The sequence below is a fragment of the Lethenteron reissneri genome, chromosome 28, assembly GCF_015708825.2.
Source record: "Lethenteron reissneri isolate LAM-NWPU_2019-01 chromosome 28, ASM1570882v1, whole genome shotgun sequence".
Taxonomy (NCBI): domain Eukaryota; kingdom Metazoa; phylum Chordata; class Hyperoartia; order Petromyzontiformes; family Petromyzontidae; genus Lethenteron; species Lethenteron reissneri.
Window position 1 is genome coordinate 4,702,688 of NC_083806.1, and position 19,420 is coordinate 4,722,107.

At 52.2% G+C, this 19,420-nt stretch overlaps 1 protein-coding gene across 7 annotated transcripts in view; it reads right to left on the reverse strand.

The window, feature by feature from the left end:
* LOC133348840 (syntaxin-1A) overlaps nucleotides 1–19,420 on the reverse strand; it is a 91,591-nt gene that overhangs the window by 34,820 nt on the left and 37,351 nt on the right. For all 7 annotated transcript variants that reach the window (XM_061561892.1, XM_061561893.1, XM_061561888.1 and 4 more), the window contains one exon: nucleotides 1,639–1,713. In XM_061561892.1, the coding sequence (XP_061417876.1) occupies nucleotides 1,639–1,713 (75 nt within the window). The remainder of the gene's footprint in view (nucleotides 1–1,638; nucleotides 1,714–19,420) is intronic.

The following is a 19,420-nucleotide window of genomic DNA, read 5'->3' on the forward strand; positions in this document are numbered from 1 at the left end:
TGTGTGTGTGGTGAGTGTGTGTGTGTGGTGAGAGTGGTGTGTGTGTGTGTGGGTGTGTGTGTGTGTGTGAGTGTGTGTGGGTGAGTGTGTGTGTGGTGATGTGTGTGTGGTGAGTGTGTGTGTGTGGTAGTGTGTGTGTGGTGGAGTGTGTGTGTGTGGGTGTGAGTGTGTGTGTGTGGTGAGTGTGTGTGTTGTGGTGCGTGTTGTGTGTGTGTGGTGAGTGTGTGTGTGTGTGGTGAGTGTGTGTGTGTGTGTGGGAGTGTGTGTGTGGTGAGTGTGTGTGTGGTTAGTGTGTGTGTGGTGAGTGTGTTGTGTGTGGTGAGAGTGTGTGTGTGTGTGTGGTGTGTGTGTGTGTGGGTGATGGTGTGTGTGTGTGGGTGAGTGTGTGTGTGTGTGGTGCGTGTGTGTGTGTGGTGAGTGTGTGTGGTAGTGTGTGTGTGGTGAGTGTGTGTGTGGGTGAGTGTGTGTGTGTGTGGTGCGTGTGTGTGTGTGTGGGGGGAGTGTGTGTGGTGGGTGTGTGTGGTGAGTGTGTGTGTGTGGTGTGTGTGTGGTTAGTGTGTGTGTGGTGAGTGTGTGTGTGGTGAGAGTGTGTGTGTGTGTGTGGTGTGGTGTGTGTGGTGTGGTGTGTGTGTGTTGAGAGTGTGTGTGTGTGTGGTGTGTGTGTGTGTGTGGTGAGTTGTGTGTGTGGTGATGTGTGTGTGTGTGGTGAGTGTGTGTGGTGTGGTGAGTGTGTGTGTGTGGTGCGTGTGTGTGTGTGTGTGGTGAGTGTGTTGTGGTGATGTGTGGGTGTGGTGTGTGTGGTTAGTGTGTGTGTGGTGAGTGTGTGTGTGTGGTGAGAGTGTGTGTGTGTGTGTGGTGTGTGTGTGTGGTGAGTGTGTGTGTGGTGAGTGTGTGTGTGTGTGGTGAGTGTGTGTGTGTTGTGTGGTGAGTGTGTGTGGTGAGTGTGTGTGTGGTTAGTGTGTGTGGTGAGTGTGTGTGTGTGGTTAGTGTGTGTGTGGTGAGTGTGTGGTGTGTGTGTGGTGAGTGTGTGTGTGTGGTTAGTGTGGGTGTGTGGTTAGTGTTGTGTGTGGTTAGTGTGTGTGGTGAGTGTTGTGTGGTGAGTGTGTGTAGTGAGTGTGTGTGGTGAGTGTGTGTGTGTGTGGTTAGTGTGTATGGTGTGGTTAGTGTGTGGTTAGTGTGAGTGTGTGTGGTGAGTGTGTGTGTGGTTAGTGTGTGTGTGTGAATGTTTATGAGTGGTTAGTGAGTGTGTGGTAAGTGTGTGTGTGGTTAGTGAGTGTCATTAGCGTGTGTGTATGCGTTTATAGAGACTTCGACTCAGAAAGAGAGAGCGAGAGACACCCAGATCCTGGACACGAACTCAAGCTCGCAACGAAACTGACTCCGACACGGCCAAGTGAACACGACAAACCAAACCAACACGCAGAGACACATTTGTTTTTCGAATTCGGTTTAAAAAACATCAACCCTCTCCCCGCAAATATTTCAAGAGCCGCAATGCACCGTGGTGGTGACCACGTGACGGCGGTTAGCCCCTTCACAAGGAACGTGACGGAAGCCGGCCCTTGAAGAGCCGCGTGTGGCCTCAGGTTACCTACAGCCCCCCTGGTCATGGCCATCACGAACCACGAGGACACGAACCTTTTAACTTGGAGCGCACGCGGTTGGCTGTCTTCTTGATGTCTGCCATCAGGTCTTCCAGTTCTTGCTTGGTCTCTGTGCAAAACGGCAGCAGTGCAGCAAAGTCGGTGAGTGGATCTCCCCACGTTTGAGCGGTGGTGGGGGTGGGGGAGTTCGTTTGACCATACTTCACCACGCTTGTTTGGTGCATGCTGCTGCTGTTTCCTTATTTGATTAGTGGGAGTTTTTTATTTTAATTTTTGTTGTCCTTTTGGTGACATCCAGATCACTCCTGCGAATGAGACTTCTCTGTCCCAGTCTCTTGAGTTACCTGGCTATGTGAAGTCAAATTGGACACTCACCCACTCACTCATGTGACTCACTTACCCACTCATTAGTTAACTCACCCCCCACTCACTCACCCACCCACTCTTGCGAATGAGACTTCTCCATCCCGGTCTCTTGAGTTATCAGCTGGTTCAACGAAATCAACTTGAACCTCGAACGCGGGCGGGGCTTCAGCACAGGCGTGAACGCATAGGAGTACAGTACCGTACAACACATGGCCATTCCCTGCTTTGATGGGCATTGAGGCACTGGTGCTCATCTCCCATTGACAGCCCTGAGACGGCGGTGGAAATTCCACATTCCTATGCCGGGAGCGAGTCTACCCGTAAGGACAACTCGCACAACACAAAGCGGCACTCGTTTCGTCGACCTCCTCCCACAGTCACGGTGGCCTCAGTCGACAACACCCCCGCCACTCACCCCAAGCAGGATGTGTTATGAAGAAGGGTCAAGGCTCGAAACGTCGCCTGATGTATATTGCATTATTTCAAGGCCACACCGCGTTACTGACGCACGCCTACAGATGTTTTGGTTTCGTCGCGTTAATTAATTTCCTCGATGTGGTCCTGGGTTTTTGGCGATCGTCGGCAAGGCACGCAAACAAGCCTCGCAGCTGGACGGAGCCACGGCGGGGCAGGCGAAAGGCGAGGACACGATGGGAAGTCCGAGCTAAACGATGATGTTAGTCACCAGGTAACGCAGCAAGTAAAACCCCACTCAGCCTGGACCTCTTGTACAGAGGCGACCTGGCCACACGCGATGATGATGATTATAGCTGCTCATCCTCGCGGCGGCTGATATCATCATCATCACCATTATAATCATCACCATCATCACCATTATAATCATCACCATCATCACCATTATAATCATCACCATCATCACCATTATAATCATCACCATCATCACCATTATAATCATCACCATCGTCATCACGTGGGGATTTATAGCAGCAGCCAAATTATCCTCAATGTGTTGTTGTTTCTTGAGGTAGGGGTTGGAGGGGGGGGGGGGCAAACCCGGAGGAGGAACCCGGAGAACAACCCACGCCACCACCACCACGGGGAGGGAGGGAGAGAGAACACGCGGAACTCCAAATATACAACAACAGGCATCGCCCGGGTCCAGGATCGAACCCACGAAACCTCCTGCGTATCAGTTTGAGTATCAGCGAGTTTGAGACGTAACGTATCTCAAAGCATCGGCCTAAATTCGCGCGAGCAAGGGACCAATTTTGGAATTCTCTCCCATCACCACCAGCACCATCATCACCACCATAAAAATATACAACGATCCCCCCGTGTAGCCTGGAACAGGCTGTTGGGGCAAGTGCTGTTAGCGAGCACCTATGAAGGCCGGCACGGCACACGAGGGGGTGGGTGGCCAGCACCACGCCCAACGGCCTTTGTCTCCCTAGTGGCGATGTTTACACACCGCACCAGGTACTCATTTGAGGCTGAGTCGACCTAGGGGAGGCCCAGGACCGGTTCAGATAATCGTCACTGGTGTCGGTCGTGAGCGGAAATCGAACTCGGGTCGCCGGGTTTGTAGCGCAACGCGCTAACCGCTACACCACCACTCCCCACCACAACCACCATCAATCACCAGCATCACTACCACCACCATCATAACCATAACCGTCATCATCATCACCACCACCATCATCTCCACCATCATCACCACCACCATCATTACCACCACCTCCACCACCACCATCACCTCCACCACCATCACCACCATCACCACCATCACCACCACCACCATCATCACGACCACCACCATCAACACCATCGTCTCATCGACTTCCCGCTCCGCCTAATCCCCCAAACTCCCGTAACGCAAAATGCTCGCTCGTTTTAAAAAAAAAACAAGCAGCGTCCGACAACTCCTCTCTTGTGACAACGTTGACGACGATGATTGTCGCTGCCCCCCCCCCCCCCCCCCCCCGTGGCGTGCTCCAGCAAATTGTTTTGTAAACCCCTTAACCCCTCCCGCCACCACTACCACCACATCCACCACCCCCCAAGGATGTTTTCCTCGCCCCACACGCAGAGTTAATCACGGGCTCCCTCTCTCTCCTCTCTCTCTCCTCTCTCTCACCGGAGCCGCTATAGACTTGGTGTCTTCATCAAATCCACATTCCTCTGCCGGCTGTCCGCACTGCGCTAATTTTCCGCCGAGGAAATTGGAAATCGCCATCTCCCCTACCCCCCGATGCGCGCCTCTCGTCCCGCGGACACGGGGAGGCGAGATGGTCTCTCGGGTGTGAGTGGGTATATGAAGGGGGTATAAGGAGGGGGTGGGGGGGTTATATATGGCCCGTTCGACTCCACGCGACTCGATCTCCGGGCGCGGCAGCTGACGTCGTAGACGTTGATAATTGTTTTTTTAACCTATCTGTCAACAAATCTGGCAGCTTTTTTTTTTTTACAAGGAGCCATGTTTGCATAGACCACAATACCTGCAGCCATAATGCAAACAAAAAACACAACTCTGATAATATATGCACTGTCCTTGAAGTTGATTGGTCCACACCCGAGACAGCTTTCCTTAGAGCCCAGTCTCACATGGGTTGGACCAGATGACGCCAAAAGGCGCACAACTCAAAGACAATGCACCATCAGAGTATGAGAGCTCGGGGTAAGCATTTACACCATTGGAACCTCATTTGACAGTAAAAAATATGATAATTGTTTTTTTACCCTTCTATCTGGCAACAAAATTGACACCTTTTTTACAAGGAGTCATGTTTGCATAGACCACAATACCTGCAGTCATAATGCAAACAAAAAACATAACTCTGATAATATATGCACTGTCCTTGAAGTTGATTGGTCCACACCCGAGACAGCTTTCCTTAGAGCCCAGTCTCACATGGGTTGGACCAGATGACGCCAAAAGACGCACAACTCAAAGACAATGCACCATCAGAGTATGAGAGCTCGGGGTAAGCATTTACACCATTGGAACCTCATTTGCCATTAAAAAAAATATGATAATTGTTTTTTTACCCTTCTATCTGGCAACAAAACTGACACCTTTTTTTACAAGGAGTCATGTTTGCATAGACCACAATACCTGCAATCATAATGTCTCACCTGGCACGCGACAGGCGCCGTCGATTCCATTCCATTCCATCTCCCGTCGTTGCCGTTTGAGTACCGGTGCAAGTGCATTCCTACCCACCACCACCACCACCAGCACCCCCAGCGCACCACGTCACGCCGCCTTTAGCTCCCCACCGCTGGTGTTTACAACGCTGCTACCCGGCAACTGATTTTAGGCCAAGTCGACGTAGGCGAGGTCCGGGCCCCGTTCGGATATTCGTCACCGACGCTGGTCGAACTCGCGCCGCCGCGGCCACCGCTCTTCACGAGCACACATTGCACGAGGCAAAGATCCCCCGTATAGCCTCAACAGACTGTTGGAGCAAGTGCTGTTAGCGGTGAGCACCTGTGAAGGATGCGCACGGCACACGAGAGGGGGTTGGCGGCAAGCACCACGCCCGACCGCCTTTGTCTCCCCAGGTGGCGATGTATATACACGCCTGCACCACGTACTCATTTGAGGCCGAGTCGACCTAGGGGATGCCCAAGACCGGATTAAAATAATCGTCAACGCTGGTGGTGTTGGTCGTGGGCGGGAATCCAACTCGGGTCTCTGCGTAGCGCAGCGCGCTAACCGCTGCACCACCGCTCTCCCGCACGTTACACAACAACAACAACACTACAGTGGCGGTGACGTCACCGCGGCGCTTGTGCCATGCTAGGTGCACGTTGAAGGGCACGTCAAGTGTCGAAGGCTCGCTGCCTGCGATAGGGGCACGGAACAGACACAGGTGCCATGGGTTGACTGAGATGACTCCCAGATGCACCACCCAACACGTTACACACTCACTCAGAGCCTTAACAGACTGTTGGGGCAGGTGCTGTTAGCGAGCACCTATGAAGGCCGGCACGGCACACGAGGGGGTGGGTGATCAGCACCATGCCTGGCCGCCTTTGTCTCCCCAGTGGCGATTTTAACACACTGCAGCGCGCTAACAGCTACACTACCGCAACACATTACACACTCACTCGCGCATTCACTCACTCGCGCATTCACTCACTCGCGCATTCACACACTCGAACACTCACTCACACACACTCAAACACTCACTCACACTCACTCAAACTCACTCACTCAAACTCACACACTCACTCACACACACTCGCACACTCACTCGCACGCTCACTCGCACACACACTCACTCATACTCACACACTCGAACACTCACTCACACACTCACTCGCACACACACTCACTCATACTCACACACTCGCACGCTCACTCCCACAAACACTCACTCACTCTCACACTCACTCGCACACTCACTCACTCACTCGCACACTCACACTCACTCAGACACGGGAGGGATTACTAATGAACGGGCACGCGGTTAGGCCTGTGCGCTGGCGCTGTGATCACAACTCGAGGAGCGGACTGCATCCACGGGGATTTGGTACAGGGGGTCTCTCAACAGCGGCATCGCGAGCACTGTCACCAATGAACTCTACTACTTTGAAGGGCAATTGCCTGGAACGTCGCCTATTATTTATTTGTTTCTCCCTGGGGCATTGATGTTGACGAATGTGTCGAGTTTTTTTTCTAATTGTCACTAGCAATATCATCATCATCAGCAGCAGAATTATGAGCAGCAGCATCATCAACAGTGGTAGAGGCATTATGACCATAATCAGCAGCAGCAGCAGCATGATCAGCAGTAGCATCATCAACAGTGGTAGAAGCATTATGACCATCATCATCATCAGCAGTAGTAGAGGCATTATGACCATCATCATCATCAGCAGCATGATCAGCAGTAGCATAATCAACAGTGGTAGACGCATTATGATCATCATCATCAGCAGCAGCATGATCAGCAGTAGCAACAGGAGCAGCAGACAATCCAGTGCGTGATTACAGCCGCATGGATTCAAGACAAGCAAGCTGATTTGATGCACGTGTGCTCGGCTCTGCTGCCAGAGACACCGCGAATCGAAACCGGCGCAGAGATTTGCTCGTCTAGACTTTCACTGCTGTCGAGACCATATGCACTCCCAGAAAGCCGTGCGCTGGCTGACGGGATGTACAAGAATACTTTGGTTGTTCGTGTGATTTGAGTTTGTTTTCAAGGTGTAGATGTTTAGTCAGTTTACTAGATTTTACAAAAGGATACACATTGCTTGCTCCCTGGCTCCCGCTCTCCCTCCCTCACCTCTCTCCCTGCTTCCTTCACCTCCCTCCGACTATCTCACCGTATCTCCCTCCCTCCCACTATACCACTCTCCCTCACCTCTCTCCCTGCTTCCTTCACCTCCCTCCGACTATCTCACCGTATCTCCCTCCCTCCCACTATACCACTCTCCCACCCTCTCTCTCTCCCTCACCTCTCTCCCACCATCTCTATAAATTCCTAGCTCCGTTGCTCTCGTTAATGACCCCGCCTGTCGGGGAGACGTCTCTCTCCCCACTCTCCCCCCGCTCTCCCCCCCCACTCTTCCCCCTACTCTCCCCCCGCTCTCCCTCCCCCCGCTCTCCCTCCCCCACTCTCCCTCCCCCCACTCTCCCCCCACTCTCCCCCCCACTCTCCCCCCCCACTCTCCCCCCCACTCTCCCCCCCACTCCCCCCCCCCCCACTCTCCCACCCACTCTCCCTATCACTGTTTGTGCTGGGCGCAGCAAATCGGGCGGAATTGATTTTTGAAGCACAAAAACCCTAAATCAATGTCCACGATGTAAGAATAAATCTCCACCCTCTTCCGCGGCGATTCGATTAATTTGCCGTAATTAGATTTTATAATTATAATAACAAACAAAACCTCAAGACATACGTCAATAACACTGTGGCCTTAAAAATAGATAATAGGCGACGTTTCGGCCAATGGCCCTTCGTCAGAGCACACGAAGAGGCCAGAGTGTACACCGCCATCATTATCAGCCATTGTCTATCCACTATTGCATCAAGTCCCCAGTACCTTTCATCACGTGTTCGTCCGCACTCCTGCACCTGGGGCCTGCTACCATCGCTCCATCCCCGTGATAGTCTTCAACTTAGCCGCGTCTCCCTCCTTTGACTGCGATTCCATCGCGAGTCTCGTTCCGTTGGGTCGAGATTCCATCTTACAACTAAACTATTATTTTTTTCAAAATACAATTTTACGAGGTAAGGCCCAATGAGCTACACAGCTATTTCTCCAGAAGCGATCAGACGATCGCAAACGAGAGCTCAAACGAAGTGGCCCATCACGTGGACATTTATAGCAGCCAAATACCCTGAACGCGTGTTGATGCTAAATGTGGAGGGAAAAACCAGAGGACCCGGAGAAAAATCCACACGACCACGGGGAGAGAGAGACATGGAAACTCGAACCCACGACCTCCAGCATACCAGGCGAGGTAGTTAACATCTCATATCCACCGTGATGATGATGAGAGTGAGACACGCAAACTCCAAATATACAGCAGGCGTCAGGGTCGGGATGGAACCCACGACCTCCTGTATACCAGGCGAGGAAGTTAACATCTAGCCACCGTGATGATGATGAGAGTGAGACACGCAAACTCCAAATATACAGCAGCAGGCGTCAGGGTCGGGATGGAACCCACGACCTCCTGCATACCAGGCGTGGTAGTTAACATCTCCTATCCACCGTGATGATGATGAGAGTGAGACACGCAAACTCTAAATATACAGCAGCAGGCGTCAGGGTCGGGATCGAACCCACGACCTCCTGTATACCAGGCGAGGTAGTTTACATCTCCTAGCCACCGTGATGATGACAGTGAGACACGCAAACTCCAAATATACAGCAGGCGTCAGGGTCGGGATCGAACCCACGACCTCCTGTACACCAGGCGAGGTAGTTAACATCCCCTAGCCACCGTGGCGCCCTTATCCGCGATGTGTCCTGGGCCAAGCCCATGCTATGAATAGATTACAATACAAGTCCGGCCGCCTTTGTCTCCCCAGTGATAACTGAGTAATCGATTATAATCGATAATGACCAATCAATGCATCGTTGTGAATTTAGGCCACCCATGTGGCAATGGGAGAACCGTGATAATGGCGCATTGATTAGGAAGTGATTATCGCTGGATTATTGATCTCGCGGGAAGTGCGCGAGCATAAGAATCGAATCGTTTATCGATTCGTCATGTTGCACACAGTCGAACCGAAAACCAGAATTAACCGCTTTTTTCATGAACCGAAACCGAAAAACGTACCGATGTGTATATACACACACAACATAAATTTAGTTCTGGAACTGGAATGTAAAATAATAATAATCTGAATAATAAGAAAAATTCGGCGACCGAGGCAAACCATTAACCAGAAACCGAAAATTACGAACCGTAACCGAAAACGAAGTATGATAATTGATTTTATTTACCCTTCTATCTGGCAACACAACTACCACCTTTTTTACAAGGAGTCATGTTTGCATAGACCACAATACCTGCAGTCATAATGCAAACAAAAAACATAACTCTGATAATGTATGCACTGTCCTGGAAGTTGATTGTTCCACACCCGAGACAGCTTTCCCTGGAGCCTAGTCTCACATGGGTTGGACCAGATGACGCCAAAAGGCGCACAACTCAAAGACAATGCACCATCAGAGTATGAGAGCTCGGGGTAAGCATTTACAACATTGGAACCTCATTTGCCAGTAAAAATATATGATACTATGATAATTGTTTTGTTGCCAGATAGAAGGGTAAAACATTTTTTTTCATATTTTTTACTGGCAAATGAGGTTCCAATGGTGAAAACGAACTAGTTCGACATCCCTAATGATGTTGTCATTCGCACGGACCAAAGGTGAAGTAACCTCTCTGCAGCCGCTAGGGGCCGCTAACATTCGCCACACAAATGAGAAAAAAAACTTCAAAAAATCGTTTACGATTCAAATCGGGGTGAGAATCTTTGTTTAGACTGGAGGGGGAATCCGATGAGCGATGAAGCTCTTCATGTCACAGATGTCCAGGATGGATGGGTTGGGGTGAGGAGGAGAGGAGGAGGAGGAGGGGGGCAACGCGAACTCCTACTTTCGTAATTGCATTACCGCGTGACCGGAGTTGCTGCGTGACTGTACCGACTGATTAATTGGCTGGCTAAGTTCATTGGCTTCGCCCGCAGACTGGGTCAATAGCCCTTGCGAGAGATTTAACAATCGCGAGCGGCCGAATGCGCACGAGGCGGCGACGAAGAAGAAGAGAGGGGGGAGGGGGGAGGGGGTGGTCCGTCAAGATTCCGCGGTCGTCACCGATTCATAATAATTGACGTTTCTCGCTGATGAGACGCTGCGTGTCGAAACTCGCTTTTGCTTCAAACAAACATTTGCGGACACACCACAGGACACACCAGGACGCGCGGCTGATGGGGCCGCTAAGAAATAACTTTGACGAAAAAAAACCTAAACACATTCCTGCGGAGGGAGCTGGTAGGAACGTTGGGTTGCTCGGTCAATGGCCAGGGTCAACGGCGGCGTGGTGTATTCCGCAAATATGGCCGACTGTGAGGGCGGGCACAAGCCGGCGTGAGTAGGTTAAACGTTGAGTTTTATAAGGGCACCACGGGGTGATCAGCCCCTCCCCACCCAGCCCCTCCCCACCCAGCCCCACCCCTCCCACCCCCCACCCAGCCCCACCCTCCCCACCCAGCCCCTCCCCACCCTCCCCTCCCCACCCAGCTCCTCCCTGCACGACGGACGGACACAATAACCCCCTGTGGGCTGGTGTAACCAGGAGGTTCCTACCAGTACAAGGTACATTTTGTTTAATCGGGTGAGAACCCACGAGAGACAGTTAGAGGATTCTGCTTTGCAACAGTGACCAGTAATTAGGCTAAATAGAAATCAACACAAAAGCAATCGTGCCACATGAGAAATCCCAAAAATATTGCACGAACATCAATCAATAGAGCGGATTGAGAGGGGGAAGGGGGGTGGAAGAGAGAGAGAGGCAAATGAGTATGAGAGAAGACAGGAGAGAGAGAGGAAGGGAGGGAGGAAATGAGGGGAGAAATCGAGAGCAGAAGGGAGAGTGGAGAGAGAAGAAAATGAAGGAACGAGGAGACAGACAGGAAAGAAATGGGGGGGGGGGGGGTGGAGATGATGGGGAGAAAGAGGAGGAAGAGGAGAGAGAGGGAGGAGGGAGAGGAGAGAAAGAGGTAGGAGGAAGAAAGAGATGATAAAGAGAACGGAGAGAAAGGGATAAGCAAATGAAGGCAAGAGAGCGGAGGGAGAGGGTAAGGGTTTTGGAGCAGCATCACCCAGTGAAATATCAACCCCGAGGTGGTGGACATGCATTAGCGTGTGTGCAGGTGTGTGTACGTGTGTGTGAGTGTGTGCGTGTGTGTAAGAGTGTGTGCGCGTGTGTGTGCGTGTGTGCGTGTGTGCGTGTGCGAGTGTGTGCGTGTGTGTGTCAGATTGTGCGTGTGAGTGTGCGTTTGAGTGTGTGCGTGTGTGTCAGAGTGTGTGAGTGGGTGCGTGTGTGTGAGTGTGTGTGAGAGTGTGTGTGCATGTGTGAGAGTGTGTGTGCGTGTGTGCGAGTGTGTGCGTGTGTGTGTGAAAGTGAGTGAGTGTGTGCGTGTGTGAGTGTGTGCGTGTGTGCGTCTGTGTCAGAGTGTGTGCGTGTGTGTGCGTGTGTGTGAGTGTGTGCGTGTGTGTGTGTGCGAGTGTGTGCGTGTGTGTGAGTGTGTGCGAGTGTGTGCGTGTGTGTCAGAGTGAGTGTGTGCGTGTGTGAGTGCGCGCGCGCGTGTTAGAGATTTGATGATTTATTTATGAAAAATCCATTCTTGCGGTGATGATACATGCGGCGAGTCATTCGTTTGAAGACACAAAATCTCCATGTGAATATCATCGTTCACGTCACAGTCCAGCGCTGTGGATTCTACAGCACTGCGACCCGACTTGCTGTACTGCCATCCCCCAACCGCTCAAGCCCGGTGGAAGTCTGGGGAAGTTTTCAGTCGACAACATTTTTTGGGCGCGATCCGCCTGATCCGCCAACCCTTGTCCTGAAAGCGCTGTGGATCAAACGCGGGCGAGGCACCATCTCGCGGGGCCATTAACTCCCCCCCCCTCCGCCTCCCCACATGCACCCCGTCCACCCCCCCACTCCACCCCGGCTGCATGCATCATTCATGTGCATCCTGTGTGTTTGGATGAGCCAAGGCCCTCTACTCCTCCTCCCCCCCTCCTCCCTCACTCCTCCACCGCCCACCCCCGCCGCGCTTTGTGCTGCAAGAAATGCCCCCTTGTTTTTAACTCGTGATTGATTTATTATCATCATCATCATCAGCAGCAGCAAGCATAATCATCATCACCGCCCGCTACCTAAGAATAACTTCAAAAAATATGCACCACCACCATCATCAGCAGCAGCATCATTATTATTACATCAAAACACTTAGCAAAAAAAATTATTTGTTATTTCAATAGTTTATCATCGCTCTCGCAGCCTTTGATCTTCATCTCAAACCACCACCACCATCGTCATCATCATCATCGACCATTATCAATCCACTGCTGGATGAAGGTCTCCCACCAAATCTCCCACGCCCTCCTCCCTCTCCCTCCAAGCCATCGCCATCCCAAGACAACCCCCTCGAAGATCGTCCCAGCGCCACGACGGACCGAGTGCGCATCGCTCCATCGTGCGTGCGAGTGGGACGTCCTGCCGTGCGGCTTCTCCCTCCTTTGACTGCCACTCCGTTCCGCAGTCTCGACCCCCCCCCCCCATCCCTACCCCCCCAATGTGGCCACCGCTGCTTCTGGCCATCCACTCCGGCTCTAAGTTGTCTTGTGGTTGTTGTTGTTGTTTGACTTGCATCCCACTGGGATTTTTGCACACAGCGTTGGTGTACGGTGCTTTTTCTGCAATATTTTGCTGTCTTTTCTTGGATTTTCTGTTTGCACTTAGTCAGTATACGATGTATTCTTGTTCATGTTTTTTGTTTGTTGCGGTTGCACCCGATTCAAGAGCCGAATGGCTCACAGGGCTACACCTAATCAATGAACTTGAACTTGAATACAGTTCGAGATTGACACAAGAGCGCCACCAGCCTTCTCTCGCGTCTGCCTCTATTAAAACCATTAGACGCGTTATGTTTTCAGATTTTTTTGGGGTTTTGTTAAAAAGTAGTAATTCTATGCGACCAAGAGCGCGTAACGAGGTCTGCCTGTTACCACCGCAATCACCACCACCATCAGCACTACCACCATCAGCACTACCACCATCAGCACTACCACCATCAGCACCAGCACCATCAGCACCACCACCATCAGCACCACCACCATCAGCACTACCACCATCAGCACTACCACCATCAGCACCACCACCATCAGCACCACCACCATCAGCACTACCACCATCAGCACTACCACCATCAGCACCACCACCATCAGCACTACCACCATCAGCACCACCACCATCAGCACTACCACCATCAGCACTACCACCATCAGCACTACCACCATCAGCACTACCACCATCAGCACCAGCACCATCAGCACCACCACCATCAGCACCACCACCATCAGCACTACCACCATCAGCACCACCACCATCAGCACTACCACCATCAGCACTACCACCATCAGCACCACCACCATCAGCACTACCACCATCAGCACTACCACCATCAGCACTACCACAATCAGCACCACCACCATCAGCACTACCACCATCAGCACTACCACCATCGTCGCTTTTCTTACTATTGACACGATCACCACCACAGTCATTCGCACCAACACAATCATCACCCACAATCAGTAGCACCACCACCACCAGAGTGAGTGTGAGAGTGGGAGGGAGTGTGAGTGAGTGTGTGAGGGAGTGTGAGTGTGAGGGAGTGGGAGGCAGTATCAGAGAGAGTGTGAGGGAGTGTGAGAGGGAGTGTGAAGGAGTGTGAGTGTGAGAGTGAGTGTGAGTGTAAGAGTGAGTGTGTGAGAGTGAGTGTGAGAGTGGGAGGGAGAGTGCGAGGGAGTGTGAGAGGGAGAGTGAGCGAGTGTGAGGCAGTATCAGAGAGTGTGAGAGGGAGTGTGAGGGAGTGTGAGAGTGAGGGGAGTGTGAGGGAGTGTGAGGGAGTGTGAGTGTGAGTGTGAGTGAGTGTGAGAGTGAGTGTGAGAGTGAGTGTGAGGGAGGGTGAGGGGGAGTGTGAGAGTGTGAGTGAGTGTGAGAGTGAGTGCGAGAGTGAGTGTGAGAGTGAGTGTGAGTGAGTGTGAGAGTGAGTGAGTGTGAGGGAGGGTGAGAGGGAGTGTGAGAGTGTGAGTGAGTTTGAGAGTGAGGGGGAGTGTGAGAGTGTGAGCGAGTGTGAGGCAGTATCAGAGAGAGTGTGAGAGTGAGAGGGAGTGAGTGTGAGAGTGAGTGAGTGTGGGAGTGAGTGTGAGAGTGAGTGTGAGAGTGAGAGTAAGTGCGAGGGTGAGTGTGAGAGTGAGTGTGAGTGAGTGTGAGAGAGTGTGAGTGTGTGGGAGTGTGAGAGTGTGAGTGAGTGTGAGAGTGAGTGTGGGAGTGAGTGTGAGAGTGAGAGGGAGTGCGAGGGTGAGTGTGAGAGTGAGTGTGAGTGAGTGTGAGAGTGAGTGAGTGTGAGAGTGAGTGAGTGTGAGGGAGGGTGAGAGGGAGTGTGAGTGAGTGTGAGAGTGAGGGTGAGTGAGTGTGAGGGAGGGTGAGAGGGAGTGTGAGGGAGTGTGAGGGAGTGTGAGGGAGTGTGAGAGTGAGTGTGGGAGTGAGTGCGAGAGTGAGAGTGAGTGAGTGTGAGAGTGAGTGTGAGAGTGAGTGTGAGTGAGTGTGAGAGTGAGTGTGAGTGAGTGTGAGAGTGAGTGTGAGAGTGAGTGTGAGTGAGTGTGGGAGTGTGAGAGTGAGTGTGGGAGTGAGTGTGAGTGAGTGTGAGAGTGAGTGTGAGAGTGAGTGAGTGTGGGAGTGAGTGAGTGTTAAGGAGTGTGAGAGTGAGAGGGAGTGCGAGGGTGAGTGTGAGAGTGAGTGTGACAGTGAGTGAGTGTGAGAGTGAGTGTGAGGGAGGGTGAGAGTGAGTGTGATAGTGTGAGCGAGTGTGAGGCAGTATCAGAGAGAGAGTGTGAGAGGGAGGAGCAGTGAGCAGCCACGCATCCACATCGCCGCTCACCCACTCTCCATGCGTCGCAGGGGCAACTCGATTAATTAATCGAATCGACAACTTCAGAATCCCTTCACCCGAACCAAGTCCACCCGCCCCCCACCCTTGACCTCCACCCCCCCCATGCTCCCCCCTCCCCCTATCCCCCCGCCTCCCCCAGGTCTCACACCAGATCCTCTGCTATCGATTTGAACTCGAGTCAGAAATAGCATTGAGAATTTCAAACCTCGACGATGGAATCACGGTGGGGGGAGCTGGGGGGGGGAGACGGTGGGGGGGGGGAGACAGGGGGGGGGGTCATGTATGATATTGATTTAGGGGGCACAAGGTCTCGCCTGCCCTCTCTCCGTCCAAGATTGTATTTTTAAACACGAATCATTTTTAAAAATAGAAGTTAATGACGATGGTCAATAATAGTGCTGGGATGTGATGATGGGGGTGATGCGAGTGACGGGAGTGATGTGATGTGAGCGATGGGATGTGATGACGCGGGCGATGTGAGTGACACGAGTGATGTGGTGATGGGATGTGATGATGGGGATGATGATGGGGGTGATGTGAGTGATGGGATGTGATGATGGGGGTGATGTGAGCGATGGGATGTGATGACTGTGACGATGTGAGTGACACGAGTGATGTGGTGATGGGATGTGATGATGGGGGTGATGTGATGATGGGATGTGATGACTTTGGCGATGTGAGTGACACGAGTGATGTGGTGATGAGATGTGATGATGGGAGTGATGTGATGTGAGTGATGGGATGTGATGATGGGGGTGATGTGAGTGACGGGAATGATGGGATGTGATGACTGTGGCGATGTGAGTGACACGAGTGATGTGGTGGTGATGGGGGTGATGTGATGTGAGTGATGGGATGTGATGATGGGGGTGATGTGATGTGGTGATGAGATGTGATGACGCGGGCGATGTGAGTGACACGAGTGATGTGGTGATGGGGGTGATGTGATGTGAGTGATGTGATGTGAGTGATGGGGCGTGATGATGGGGGTGAAGTGAACGCGGATATATTCTAGGAGATCGTCATTAAACCGCGCTTGCTGCTGCTGCTGCAAATGCCTCGAATAGCTCGAGGTATTGATTGGGGGGTGGGGGTCGGGAGGGGAGGGGCGGGGGGAGGGGAGGGGCGGGGGGGGCTGGAGTGTTATGTGGGGGGGGGGGGGGGCTCTAATACGCGAGTGGAGGATGTGAGAGTTGATGACGGAGCGGTTGGGGGTGGAGGAGAGTTCACGGTGTAGACCCCAAGTCGCGGTGGCCCTTGATGATGAAGACGGACTTCACTAACTTCACTCACTAACTTCACTCACTAACTTCACTCACTAACTTCACTAACTTCACTTCGCTCACTCGCTCGCTCGTTCACGGACGCTGCCCTGCCACCCGCTACCTTTGTACGGGACCCCCGCAATAATCAGCATCGTAATCACCATCACCCGCACCTCCGATTCGCACGGTTGGCTACGTACGGCGCGAAAGAAGTTCAACATGCATACCTCGTCATCTCATCGTAATCACCATCACCATCGTCGTCGTCGCTGTCATTGCCACATTATAGGTCATCACCATCACCACCACCATCAGCATCACCACCATCATCATTACCACCACCATCATCACCATCATCATCACCACCACCGACTTCATCTTTGTAATCACCATGATCATCATCGCCGTCATTGCCACATTCGAGGTCGTCACCATCATCATCGCCGTCATCATCGTCACCACTGATTTGATCACTGTAATCACCATCATGATCGCGGTCATGCATTGTCTGCACGTTGAACTTTCGTCATTCTTAGTCTCTCGCGTATCACGTGCGGTTCGGGGCGATGACGAAATCCCGACTCTTAATTGGCTACTCGCGACGCGTGCTGCCGTTCACGCGACGCGAACAAAAGCGCGACTACCCGGGCCCGGATCGATAGCCCATTCGGCCCTCTGAATGATCAATCGGGATCGATTGATTGGCACGATTCGAGATCACAATTCTATTGTGAATTGATCATCCCTTCCTCGTGTGTCGGTGTGTCTTCGCTGCCCGCCTCGTGATGTCGAGGCTTGCGTGGGCGTGAGTGTAATTGCGTGCGATAGAGAAAGTTAAAGTGCTATGCGTGTGTGTGCGTGTGTGGGAACCGGTCCTGGGCCTCCCCTTATACATGTATGCCGAACTTCTTTCGCACCGTACGTAGCCAACCGTGCTAATCGGAGGTGCGGGGAAGGAGAACAGACCCTAGGTCGACTCAGCCTCAAATGAGTACCTGGTGCGGTGTGTAAAGATCGCTACTGTGGCCACCCACCCGCTCGCTAACAGCACTTGCCGCACGAGTCTGCGACGGCTATACGGGGGATCTTTGTCTTTGTGTGATGGTGTGCACGTGGGGAGCGGTGGCGCAGTGATTAGCGCACCACGCCGCGCTAATAATCCAGCGACCTGAGTTCCATTCCCGCTCACGGCCACCAACACCCAGTGACAATTAGCTAAGCGGGTCCAGGGCCTCTCCTAGGTTAACTCAGCCTCAAATGAGCACCTGGTGCAGTGTGTAAACATCGCCACTCGGGAGACAAAGGCGGCCGGCCGTGGAGTTGGCCACCCCTCCCTTGGGTGCCGTGCTCGTGATAATAGGTGCTCGCAAACTGCACGTACCCCAACAGTCTATAAAGCCTATATGTGGGATCTTGGCCTTTGTATGAGGGTGTGAGACCTCTACGCCTATAACATTAATTGAAATTCCACTATTATCATCATCATCATCACCACCACTCCCATCATCACTATCATCGCCATGATCATCACCACCAACACCACCACCGCCTTCATCATGGTAATCGTCTATCAGCCTCATCATCATAATTACAATCATTCATCCCATAACCAGCATCACCCCCATCATCACCACCAAAGAGAGACACCACCAAACATCATCACATCGCCTAAATTACCATCATTCATCCCACAACCAGCATCACCACCACCACCAAAGACACCACTGCCACACATCGCCACAACCCACCAGCGTCATCATTCCCACCACCACCAACACGATCACCACCACCACCATCATGATAATTGCCTATCATCACCACCACCACCACTAAGACGATCACCACCATCAAAATCATAACAACTTTCACCATCACTCCCACAATTACCAACACCGTCGTCATGATCATCATCACCACCATCATCACCATCACCACCACCATCATCACCATAACCACCATCATCATCATCACCATCATCACCACCATCATCATCACCACCATCATCACCATAACCATCACCACCATCACCACCACCATCATCACCATCATCACCATCATCATCACCATCATCACCATCATCACCATCATCTGCGGGAGTGGTTTACAGTGCCCCGACTCGCTCAAGGTCACTCAGCGCATCCCAATCAATCCGCATGAGGCCCGCCCCTCCCCCCTCCCCTCCCCTCCCCCCTCCCTCCCTGCTCCTTCTGCTCCTCCTCTGCTCCTTAGTTGCTCATTTCCTGTTCCCCTCTGCTGCCCCCCTCTGCTCCCCCCCATCTATTGCCCTCTCTGCTCCCCCATCTGCCCCCACCCTCTGCTCCCTCATGCTTCTCTGCTTTCTTCTGCCCCCCCCCCCACACTTTTGCTACCCCCCTCCCTCTCTGCTTTGCCTCTGCTCCCCCTTGCTCCCACCCCTGCCCCCTTCTACCTTATACTCTCGCTCTGCTCACTCATTGGTTCCGCCTCTGCTCCCCCCCCCCTCTGATCCCCCCCTCTTCTCTCCCCGTCTCCTCCGTTCATTAGGACGGTGTTCAAATTGGGTCCCTGCATGGCTGTTTACACCCAATGGGTTACTCACAGCCGGAGCTGTCCCGGGCCGGCCACCGGAAAATACCCCGTGAGAAATTGCACAACGACAGGACTGAAGAGGCTATACAAAACAATTGACTGTATATAAAACATTGATTCCTGAAAAAAAAACCGATAAGAAAGCGAATCGCCGTTGTGTGTGGCGGGTAGATAAACTAAAAAATATATTTAAACAATTTGTTTTAACCGGGTGAAGACCACTAAGCTACGGAGCGCTCTTTCCCAGAAGCAACCTGGCCAGCTATGATCGCTCAACGAAAGCGGCTTCTCAACGTGAGGAAATGGATAGCAGCCAAATACTCTAAAAACGCGTGTTTTTAGAGTATTTGATACTCTAAAAACGCGTGTTTTTAAAGTATTTGATACTCTAAAAACGCGTGTTTTAAAAGTATTTGATACTCTAAAAACGCGTGTTCCT